Consider the following 13,422-nt stretch of genomic DNA (forward strand, 5'->3'; position numbering starts at 1 on the left):
GAATATTATATGAAGGGTCTTTCCGAATATGATCATAGTAAGAATGTTTCGTAATAGTTCACAGTATTTTATGTACTTAGTTTCGAATCATACGCTTTCATTTGGTACTAGGACTTTGTACAGTTCTAGGTACCTGGGTACTCATTACTTATTCTACCGCTGAGTAGTAATACTTATCATTGTGTTGAAGTTTGAAGGGTTAAGGCTTCAGGGACTTTCAAGTGGCTCATTTGCCACTCTGCCTAACTAAAATTGAGATATATTTAAGCTGATATATATCATTATAATATATGTTATAAAAAATCTAAGGCGTTAACATTGTCAATTAAAAAAAACCAATCGTCTTATTGAAATTGGTTAAAATATAATCTCAATAATATATCTGATAATTAATTTTCTCACATAAGACATTTATTTTAATATTTTACACACAACGCGCTATTCAACAAATATTAATCTCATAATATAACTTTAGATAAAATTATTTGTTAAATTAATTTAGTGTTACTTCGTATAAACTGCGAAAGTTCATTCAAGCTACATACACTTTGCCCCAAAAACTAATTACCTTTACGAAAATGAAATCTTGGCGTGATTAGTTTACTCTTAATAACTTTCGGCTAACTTCTCGAAAACGCATTATTCTCCTTTTCTATATTGTACTCGGTTAAAAAAACAACCGTAGCAATATGCTGAAAGTTTTATAATAACCAATTATACATTTCAATTGAACACAAAGCCTCCACTCGATGCCATATATCGCATTCAGTGCCGAATGGCCGGATTCCGGTATTTTATTCCATCGTATTATTTATTCCATGGAACAGTTAATTTTAGAAGTGGCAAGTCAAAACGTATACGTTATTCAGGTCGGCTCCTGTGAGCAAGATTTAATTAAATTTACAACCGGGCGGGAATATAGAATCTACCAAAATTGGCAATAAACTCTGTTACCCAAATCAAAATATACTTTTTTCAAGGCACCTTCGAATTGTCCTTTGATAGAATTGTATTAAACGTAAAGCCATCGATTCGGAATGTGGATTCTACCGAGAGTCGAGACGTACCGGTAGCAAACTCAGTACTCATTATCAACATATTATATCAACATATTATAATATATCCTGCCTGATATACAACAGTATTAATTTTCCAACAATTTATTCGATTATTAATGTTGTTTACACCTTTAAAGACGTATCACTTTGTATGTTACCCAAGTCAGATGTTAATTTTAAGTGCTTAGTGATAAGTTGATGGTGTAACTTTTCCAATAAATAAAATAAATATTAATGAAGATATTTTTGACTATAATATCATTAATATTCGGAAATGCAAATGAACAATTTTTTTTATGTATATAATGATAATTAGCTTTTATTCAAACACACTAAATATTATTGTGAAACAGTTATAATAAAAAGAAAATCACAAGTTCAGCCTGATCAGTTTTTTTTAATACGAAATTCCTTCATAAGATATTATTGCATGTAATGCAATAATTGCATATACCTAATCCAGAGATCCAGTAGACTCGTAGATAGGCAGACAGATGGGCAGCCGAGTGTGATCGTCTAAGAGATTAATTTTTTTAAATACAAATAAAAATCTTTCGTAACTTATCATTAATATTAATGTCTAAATTACATAATATCATTTCTACCCTAGTCTATATTCTAAGATTGAAGGATCAATTTAATGGAGGCCGGGGCTCGTTATTCCAGAGTACCAGCGATTTGTCTACGGAATACTAACTCGATAGAAATATCGTTAATAAAATGAGTTTAAAATTTTCCATATTTTAATTCATACTGACGTCTGACCGCTTCGATAAATAATTTTACAAGATATTTATGTCAGATTTTGTTTTGTTTTTTTTTTTAATTAGTACTCAAAGCTAATTTCGTTTGTAAATGCCCGTACTATATTTAGTGTCAGAATTCACGTTCCTTCTTTGAAATCTTTAGTAATTTGTTGTTTTCGTAGGCGAATACTCAGTATTTGGTATATAAAGACTCTTATAGTCAGAAATACGTTGAATGTTTTTTATCCATACTAGTATAACAAAGCTAGAGTTTCTAGAATCTTATGTTTGATGATGATCTCTCATCCCACGTGGAAAGAAATCAAATGGCAACAGGAATGTTTAACGCGGATAAAATCGCACGGAACAGCAAGTCTTGTATACAAAATTGACATTTGTTTTAATTACTGATATATACATTAATAGTTAAAATTTATTGAAATTAATAGACTTAAAAACCGTTGGACTGATATATGTTTATTTATTTATTTATTCTTTACGCGTGCGACTGTACTACAGCGAAACTGGACTGCTGATTTTTGGTGGTATCTATCTACCTAGACGGGCTTGCATAAAACCCTACAACCAAGTAAATTTGAAATACAAGTAGGCTCATATATGTATTTTTTCATGGCATAGATTTTATATACATACTAGTTTTTGCCTGCGGCTTTGCCCGCGTTTAGGAGTCGGTCGTATGTATTAGGTATAAAAAGAAAACGCACCTTCGCACTTATTATGTTAGTATATGTATACATATATAAATTTTAAATTACCAATTCTTCACAGGCCTGTTCATATTCCATGTATTTTAAATGAGTTTAGTAGCGTTCCAGATTATACTATCCTCTTAGTTATGACGCCACTAGATGGCGCTGACCAACATCAACTTCCAGAGCATACAGTCGATCGTCATGACTCATGACAATTAGTATATTATATCGTCAATGGAAAGAAAGAAACGCTAAAGTCCAAAATGGTATTTTTGGAAAACGATGTTTACTAACATAACTTTAAACTTCATTTCCCAATTAAATTAAACTTTGGCACTTAAGACTTTCTTCTTTTCTAATACGATACGTATTTGCAAACAGGACGTGTTGAATGCTACTTATTGCGAGTATTAAAAAAAAAACAATTGATATTTTATTACTAATTCGTTCTAAATATAAATAAAATATGAATGATCAAGAAATGGTTTATTAAATAATATTTTTATCAAAATATGTATAAAGTCGGTACAGTCGGTACAAATAAATTATTACCAACTACTCGTGACGAGTTCATGGTTAGTCTAATAAATATATATTCAAGACTTTAATGACGGCGTCTCTGTCACACTCGAATGACTTAAAGCTCGTCCGAGAGAGACAAAAAAAAAAACAATTGCAATTTAGCGATCGTGTGGATTGATTACCCAATCGCAGATGTAACGAACAATGATTTGCAGCTTTAGCTTCGTTCAATGAGACAAAATATCATCATGTCATCTCATATTATAAAACAAAAGTTGTATTGTGATAGTAAGAGTAATACGAGTTACCAATAGGTACCTTCTTAGGTAGGTCCTAGGTAGGTCCTAGGTAGGTCCTAGGTCCTAGGTAGGTCCTAGGTAGGTCCTAGGTAGGTCCTAGGTCCTAGGTAGGTCCTAGGTAGGTCCTAGGTAGGACCTAGGTAGGTCTTTGGAGTAGCGTGAGCAGACTGTGCAGAGAAGTGTGTAGCAGACTTTTTGAGATTAGACACATGTAGGTTTCCTAACGATGTTTATCTTCACCGACGGTCAAAGGATGAATTATAAACACAAATTCAGCATATGGAGATTCAGTGGTGCTTGCCCAGGTTTGAGCCTATAATCATCGGTTAAGATGAACATCTTGACTCTTGTAGATTATTGACCTATTACCATAGTATCGCTTCGTTTCGAACTACCGGGAACCCGTATTCGCTTTTGTTGCTTCACTATAATGTTCAGGGCGCAACAACTACTTTTTATTTTGCTATGTGACGAAAACCTACGATCCGATACATGAAAAGCTACAATGATATCACTTCTCATCACATTGATATATATTACATAAGCAGCCTGTAAATTTCCCACTGCTGGGCTAAGGCCTCCTCTCCTTTTGAGGAGAAGGTTTGGAGCATATTACACCACGCTGCTCCAATGCGGGTTGGTGGAATAGACATGTGGCAGAATTTCGTTGAAATTAGACACATGCAGGTTTCCTCACGATGTTTTCCTTTACCGCCGAGCACGAGATGAATTATAAACACAAATCAAGCAATATGAGAATTCAGTGGTGCTTGCCTGGGTTTGAACCCGCAATCATCGCTTAAGATGCACGCGTTCTAATCACTGGGCCATCTCGGATCTCGATATATATGTCTAGTCACAATAGCAACAGTTTTAAGAAAAGGTAATTATTGGTAATTATTGGTAATTAAAGGTAATTGGTATCTTCTTACCTAATTAGTGTCAATTTAATTTGTACTAATTTATGTTCTTTCATATTGTTTATATTTTATTTATATTAATTTATATACATATATATGTACATGTTGGAATATAGTGTAATGTAAACTGTAGTGATGTATCACACTGTGGAAGAACAAGTTTCAAACATTTACTCAATAATTTGTCAATGTTGTTTCGAAAACTCAAATAAAAAATAATAGCAACGTATCAAATAAAAGTGGTCGTTATGAGAACCACAAATATAAGAAAACAAATAACATTTGCAAGAGGCCGTATTACATAATTCGTTGCAATCCTGAAACTAAACTACAAAAGTCCGTATCATAAACTTTTAATGTTTAAATAAATATATTAAGTAAATAGACTCTACGCAAAACGAGTTTCCAAATTCGTACCTTTGACTGATTTCTTTCCTCTTGTGTAGGAAGCCTCCCTCGGGGAACAGAACCATGAACTGTCTTCCTAGTGGTATGTAGTACTTGTGAATGTGCTCCTTTAGTTCAACCAGCGATTGTTCTCGCTTCGCTTTGCCCTGAAATAGAAAAAAATAATTATTGTAATATTCTCATATAAAATTCAACTCGTTTGGGTGAAATCGGCAGTTTACTCGTTAAAATTCGTTTTTATGTTTATATCTACTGTGATGTATGTATTCAAAACGTAACGCACAAAACCTAGTTAACCTTGTTAAATAAAAATAAAAATATACTTTATTCAAGTAGGCTTTTACAAACACTTTTGAATCGTCATTTAACAAACTATTTAAAGCAAAGCTACCACCGGTTCGGAATGTAGATTCTACCGAGAAGAACCGGCAAGAAACTCAGTGGTTACTCTTTTTTAACATCTAAAAATACAGTTATGTTGGTTAAATACAATTATATATGTACAATTGTACATATGTTATGTCTCCTGCCTGGAAGTCAACATGCAATAACTCCACGCTTTTTTATCATCTATATAATCTTGTGCCTAATATGCCTTCTTTACCAATGTATTTTTTACAATTGACTTGAATCTACGAAACGGCAAAGTTAAAAATGTCTGCGGAATTTTATTATAGAGTCGGTTAACGTAACGTTGTATTAATATCGATGTTGTTTTTATTATGTCAATCGTAATTATTGTTGTGTACGTTATTGTTCGTCGATTAGATTTCTGGTACTCTTCACATTAACATTGTCTCCCAAAATATTTGTCGGTACATTAACTCCGGCAACGATACAGGCGTACGAAATATTCTCAATATATTTTTATATCGATGCGTAAGAGCCCGCTTTATCGTTATTAGGAACATTTACTTCGTGAGAATGCACTTTTTCCCCTTCCTTTATTATTGGCCCCTTGTGTAACAATACACGTAGGTATGGGTCTTCTATTAGAAATTCTATTCATTGGTGAAATTATTACGTCGAGCTTTTGTAATAATGGTTTCCGTAATTGACATTGCAATAAGAAACACGAATCTAAAAGATTCGAAATTTAAAAAAAGGAACGTGAAATCGAATTCGGTAATTTTGAAAAAATTCTGAAACATTTTTCAATATTTGAAATTTGAAATAAGAATGGAATAAAAAAAGAAAATCGAAGTAATTCATTTCTCCTCCAATATCAATCACATAAGTCAATGTTCACAATCTCAAATTCGATATTTGAAAACGCTGTCTTTGAAACAAGTCTATTTCTCATGAGTCAAATCCATCTTCACATTCTCTATAACTCAAGAGAGCAACTTAACTATTGCTGCGCTGAACAACAATAAAGTTAATTCCAGAAGACCTAAATAACATAAAATATAATTTAAAATTTTCGAATGCAGTACATTTTTATAACAATATTTCTCTGTCAAAGTTGTCATATTTCTAACATATTGGGGTCGTGGCGAGCGCTGGTTCGCAGTTCATTGTGCGAAGTTTGTGAACTTACACAATTAAAAAGGAGCAAATCTTTGGTTGGATTGTTAGACTACTGGATGTAGGTTAAGCTTGACTTATGTTAGTACAATATTGATATGATGCTTATTAAAATTGTCGTACAAAATTTAGTTTTCTATTTGAAGTGACGAATATTCCCTATATTTCAAAAGTGTGATCTTAAGGTGAAATGATCTCTGAAAAACGCGATCAAACTAACATTTAACCGCATTTTTAAAATAATAAAATACTTTTATGACACAGACTAATAATGATTCTTGAGTTTTTATAAAAGCATAATCAGACAATAACGCGTATATACATACGATTTAATTTACTTAGCACGATAGAAAAAAATTACAACAATTTATAATAATTGGCAGATTTGCAGACTTTGACCACTTGAATTTATCAATAACATAAGTAAGGATTAAACGATTCCAATAAAAGTAAGTTAAACACAGACAAAGTACATTGTAGTAAAAACTAAAACTTGGACAATGTTTCCACAGGTTCGATGACCGACCAATTGCACTTCGCTTACTTAGAACTCACGACATCTGTGGTTTGCCACTGACGCCGACACAGTTTGTCGAATCAATAGGATTATGGACCGATTTTGGCCGTCGTTCCCAATGGAATTTACGAGTATACTGTATAACTGTACACGAATAGTAGAGTGATTTTGTGTTCTCACACACACCTGTAAATAATGTATATTCCTGATTTGGGATTTGTTCACAGGACCGATATCTTAGAGGAATAAGCTTCTATATGTTAGCTACTTGATCGACAATGCAATTAAAATTCATCAAATACAGTATCCTATTTTTACAATAACATCCGACCCGTGTCGGACGCAGTGTGCGTAGTCACAAGGTGGTCCGACGACCTGGTGAAGGTCGCGGGAAGCCGCTGGTTGTGGGCTGCACAAGACCGGTCGTTGTGGCGATCTTTGGATGGGCTTATGTCCAGCAGTGGACGTCCTTCGGCTGACATGAATAAATGAAAATCCGACCCGACTTCACCTGACATTGCAATACTACAATTTTTTTTTTTTATAATAAATTCTCATAAAATGTGTGTATAATAAAGTAAAGATAATATTAAATAAAAAATGAGAAAAACAAAAATTTAATTTTATCATGTGTCGGAATCAGTGGTTAGGAGCGCTCAATCTGTCGATCGTTAGGGTTTTCAAAAGTCCTTCCGACGACTAGATTGGACTAAAGAACCATTCCTGTTTAGGAACAGTTCGGCGAACCCGTGGGAATACGATTTCCGTCAGATGAAATTGCATTCCGGATAGCATTGCTTTATACGCCATTACAATCGATTCTATTGAGTAAATTGTTTTTTCTTTAGAAGATTATTAAATAATACTAAATGTAACAACTTTTAATCGTCCTACAGCTGGACCTCTTTTTCTTTTATGAAAATAGATTTATGTCAGAATTTAATCAATGATTTTTAACAGCTCCCCCCCCTGACTCCATTCCTCAAAATAAAGTTAACCTCTTTACATTAGTATATTTTATAATTCTTAATTTAGTTGAGTTAACCAGTGAGATATATTGTATGTTCTAAGATGTCTTCAATACCTACATCTCTGTTCCGACATAGCATTCTCCTGATTGTAGGATATATAATGATAAGTAACGCTGTCAGATTGAACTAAGAACTTTAACCGTTAACTTATAATAAAGTCCGAGAACTTATCGTCTAAGTTCTTTTAACGTTAAAAGAACATCTAAGAAAGCGCCCTTGGCCATACACGGGTGATCCATTATAAGTATAAACAAAATTCGTTAAGAAAAACTATAGTAACAAATGTTTGAGGACCTTAACGAGCGTTTCCGGACAGAACTTTTGCCTCGTTACCGCTGCTAAGCGTAAGATAAGAGAAAAACTTATAGCTGTGTACACTGACGATTAACATTATAAATCAAATTATTATTATTTGAATTCTGACTGAAACAGAATCCATTTAAAGAGTTTGGATTCAAATGTGAAGAAAAACCACATAAAGAAAATAAGTTTTTATTTATCTATAAATATAATAAAATTGGAGTGTCTGTTTGTAATATTAAAATAACCCATATTTACTAAATGCATATGTATGTATACACATACACATACATATACATTTAGTAAAAAGGGGTTATTTTTATATTACAAGCAGACACTCCAATTTTGCAACAATAAATGCGACTAGCTTATACCTGTGACTTCGGTCAATCGTTAAATATGAAAGTCATGTATATTTTTCAAGTTTTATTGTAAGGAACCATTATTTATTTTTAAGAAAGTTATAATTTATTACATCAATTTGAATTAACAAATGACTAATTAATACGCAGTCTGCGTTAAATAAATCATCTCTGCCCATGTACCGTGACCGGCGCGTGCGCAGGGTTACGTTCACTTACAATTAACTTTACTTAATGTAACGCTTACGTTCATTTCCTTTATAAAAAAAAAAATGTATTAGCATAAGAATACTCTTCCATTGTTTCGATCTAAGAATATTAAGGAATTATTTGAGCGTTTACTCATATTCATATTTTTCTTATGTTTTTTTTTATGTTGTAGTCCTAATTAAATTTCTTTATAAATGTTCTTAGTCATTTATATGAACTATAATTTTTTACATTAACAAATACTTAAAATTGTACTAAATTAGTTCTTTTTTCTTTTTTGGTTGAATTCTTGCTTTTAACGTTTAAATATGGAATAAGTCAACATATGTAAATACTTTCTGATTCTTCAAAAATTTGGATATTTTAAAACACAAACAAATGCTGCAGTACTTTGGAAATGTCTGAAAATCTTAAATTTTTAAAAATAAAAAGAAAACTTTATCTAAATCTTAATATATAGGCATCATATATAGGCAAGATAAAAACCAATAAAGATTTAAAGTACAGGCTCCGTTAATACTTGCGGTATTTACGAAGTTAGTGAAACTTTTATCCAATATGCGACATCCGAGCGATCGTTCCAAAAAACCTAATTACAACGATACCAACCGAATATAAATAAAGATAATCCGTTGAAAGTATCCCCAGTTAATTTCCCCGGGCCCAAGTTTCGGTCCCGGCAAATTGGAGCGAAACTTCTCTTCATTTCCTCTTCGATCCGGCGAATTTCAAAACTCAGCGGTTGCGAGAGGTTTCACACGTATTCGGTGTTAATGGAACAAAATTTTTTTAAAAGTTTTCCTTTATCGAAATACATGCAGATACATAAATGGGATAAATATATATATATAAATAAAAAAAAAAAAAAAAAACATATATATAATTCAATTTTTTTTTAAAAACATACACAGCATATTTAACTTACAATTTAAAAAAAATATCAAAAGAACTGTTTTAGTACTTTTAAAAATTAACGTACCAAAAAATAAAGCTAACAAAACCAAATTATTAAAACGAGTGATACAATAATAATTTTATAATTCGCGCTTATTAACTTATAAATAAATACCACGATAAGCAAATCTATTTATTTCCCTTTCCTCTCATTATAATTTAAAATGACATTTCATATCATTATCACAAATTAAGAGCATTACAAATCGCGTAATATTGTAACAGTCGTAAAATTGGCGTTTAAATGATTACCCGAAAAGAAAAACACGTATTTTACCGAGGCGGAAATTTCCCCAGAGCAATTTGATTCCTCGCGCAGTAATCACGAGCAAGTTTAGTTCGACCCGAGGGATACTGACTACCGTACCGTCATCGCATAGTTTTTCGCGAAACTTACCCTTTTATCTCTGGATGATTTGGCGACTTGAAACGTCCAACGACAAATTTGTAAGACGTTTTACGGCGCGGAATTTTAATCGGTTTGTTTGAAACTATTACTAAGTCATTATTTTCTTTGTACCCTTGGAGTATATAATTTGTATCGATATATCGATAGTATTTTGTCGTAGTTGTTTTATAAAATACTAATTATCGCCTGCGGCTTCGTTTGCGTTTATAGGGTTGGTTGTTACGTGTTAAGCATGAGTTCAATAATAAGCCGTGAAAGAGCAACAGACAGAAAGATAGAGTTACTGTCGCGTTTATAATATTAGTATAGATTAGTTTATTAATATATATTTTAAACAGATCAAATTTATTTATTGAATAATTTATTTTGTTTTTGATTTTATTTCGTCGTTGCTATTTTATTTACTACTAGCGACCCGCTTTCATTAGACAATACCGCTATGTCATATGTGCATTTTAAATCAGTTATATATTCTTAAATATTCATTTAAATTACATGCTGTAACCATAGTATAATGTACTAATATATATTAAATGCACAATGTATTTAAGGTACTTAATTGGATGCTGTATTGCTTAAAATCGCTACGTAAATAAGTCATTTACTTATTATTTTGATCTATCTCGTAGGTTTTAACCAGCGTTTGCAATGTATGCGCAAAACCGCAACAAAATCCGTTGCGTAGTTTTAAAGATACATAAGGATAGACAGCGGGAAGCGACTTTGTTTTATACTAGTGATCCGCCCCACGAGAAATTTCCACTGGTACAATTCGTGACTAAAACCACCCATTACGCCTCGAACAATTTTTTGTTTACAGACAATTTTGAATCGTTGATGTCTTCTAGATATAGGTATCCTGTTTTAAGAGGCATTTCATTCTGAGTTGTTCGACAAAATTTGTAATACCTCTGGTAATACGCATGATATAAATATAATTTATAATATTTAATATTCCGGAATACTGTAACTTTCCACCAGTGATAAAACTTTAGAATTGGATCATTAGTTCCGGAGAATACCCCCCACAACAATAATAGTACGGATCGCCAGTAACGAGTACCTTCGATTTAACACACTAAATTGGATGAATTATTTATTTTACTTATAATTAAGACTAAATTGAGCTGTTGGCTTACGTCATAAAATATTAAATATATTATAATTATTGGCAAATGAAATATATTCAATTACTTACTATTAAAGTGCTGCTCTATGGGACCTTCTCTGGGTACGTGAATACTCTGTATTGTTGTGATTCAGTTTGAAGATATACATATAGTGATAGATTGTGTTAACAGGCACAAGTGACGTAATACCTTAGTTCCGTATATAATAGTGTAAGGAACGGTTTACACTTCAATGGGTTTAAGTATTCTTTTTTGTAACATAGGTAGGCGATCTCGCAAATGGACCTGATAAGGAGAGTTCACTGCTCATAGACGTTGGTACTGTAAGAAATATTATTTATTCCTAAAATTATCACTGCACCAACCTGAGGACTAAAACGTTACATGTGCCAGTTACGCTGGCTCACTCACCGTTAAAACAACGATACTAAGTAAAATTTGGGGAGAAGTATTATAACAGAGTTACCTACCCGATGGGCTCGCACAAAGCTAACAACAAGAATTACCGTCATGTGGGCAAATTATACGTCTACCCTTAAAAAAATAAACTATAACTTTATACGATGTTTTTTAATCGTATAAAAAAAAATAAGACTCGTTTAATAACCCTTGTAACTTGGACCCCATTGTCCACGCGCCAATGTCATTAATTAGTGTGAAAAAACCGCCTCGCTGGAGCGTCGCGTGCGCATACGAGGTAAACGAAGCATACTTCCTGTTCTAAACCAGCGTTCCACTGAATATGTGATGCTTTTTAATAACAGTATTTAGACAGACGATTTATTTTTTAATGTGATGAGGATGTATGCCTTAATAATTCCGTATAATAAATGTTTGTTTTTTTTTTATTTATACATATAAGACTATAGAAATAATTGTATTAAATATTTTATGTTGATAAAACGTTAATAGAAATGCTTAACTCAATACAAGGTTATGGATAGCAAAAAAGCGGTTTTCGTATTTGTTGAAATTTCATATGTAACACTTAAAAAACGAACATTAGTTGATTTTATATTTTGAGAATAATATCTATGGAAAAAACAAGTTACTTTAAAGTTACCTACTACTACTATTACTTTAAAGTTACTTACTACTATGTAAAAAAAAGTTACTTACTAATACTGTGATAAAATAAATTTTAAATAAAATACGCGCTCACAAAAATACATCCCGATTCGTTAGGGGTGTTAATTTTTCTTTATCGGAAGTATACAATGCAAAACAAAAAAATACCAAATATGTTTATAAATAATGCAATTCTGAGGTAACAAACATACAAAAAGAAATTCAACTGGATTCATAACCCCTACTTTTTTTGAAGTCGTTTAAAAAGCGACTATGTTTCTCAGCGATAGAACGTACATTTCAAACGTGCATTTTTCATTTCATTTAATCCTGCAACTTGAGAACTCATAAGTACTTATATGAGCTTAAATTAAAATATTTCTGATGTTCCTAAATTTTGGTCAGGTGGGTACACGGAGGATCAATTCTGTGGTGTTTTATCCCTTGAGCACGGTTGACAGAAAATAGACCGTATATATTTTAGTTCAAACAACTTACAGCGTCAAAAATGTTTGCTAATTACTTTACACCAAGGCCCGTAGCACGAATAAAAAAAAAATATTTAATAGTATTTAAACCAATGTTCAATTCAGTTTCGTAAAACGTCAAATATAAACTCTATTCAATTAGAACCTATATAAAATTTTTAGTCATTTATCAAGATCAATTAAATTAAAAAATACCATAGATTCTTAATTCGACACGCTTAACATTATAGCCTAGCAATGCGCTATATATCTTCCCTGTACTGGAACATCAGCATTAACAATATAAAAGCATAAATTAAGTCGCCTAACATAAAAAACGCTAAAACATGTGATAAATTAATTAAATACAAAAGGTTTATTGTTGCTGATTAATATGTAGTCCACTGACTTTTTTTTATGGCATTGGTTGGCGGACGAGCATATGGGCCACCTGATGGTAAGTGGTCACCACCGCCCATAGAAAAAGGCGCTGTAAGAAATATTAACCATTCCTTACATTACCTATGCGCCACCAACCTTGGGAACTAAGATGTTATGTCCCTTGTGCCTGTGATTACACTGGCTCACTCACCCTTCTAACCGGTGTACTGTTATTTGGCGGTAGAATATCTGATGAGTGGGTGGTACCTACCCAGATGGGCTTGCACAAAGCCCTACCACCAAGTACTTACTTCAGTGGGAGCGCGTGGAATTTAAAAGGTCACACGTTCGAATCCTTGCATTATACCGGACTATTCATCTAAATTTTATTTTTTTTAAA

General features: G+C 32.4%; 1 protein-coding gene across 1 annotated transcript in view; it reads right to left on the reverse strand.

The window, feature by feature from the left end:
- The window catches only part of LOC125068871 (acyl-CoA:lysophosphatidylglycerol acyltransferase 1), a 333,075-nt gene that overhangs the window by 6,090 nt on the left and 313,563 nt on the right, over window positions 1-13,422 (reverse strand). The window contains exon 5 of the mRNA XM_047678223.1: window positions 4,676-4,812. Within this exon, the coding sequence (XP_047534179.1) occupies window positions 4,676-4,812 (137 nt within the window). The remainder of the gene's footprint in view (window positions 1-4,675; window positions 4,813-13,422) is intronic.

This window comes from Vanessa atalanta, chromosome 14, assembly GCF_905147765.1.
Source record: "Vanessa atalanta chromosome 14, ilVanAtal1.2, whole genome shotgun sequence".
Classification (NCBI taxonomy): domain Eukaryota; kingdom Metazoa; phylum Arthropoda; class Insecta; order Lepidoptera; family Nymphalidae; genus Vanessa; species Vanessa atalanta.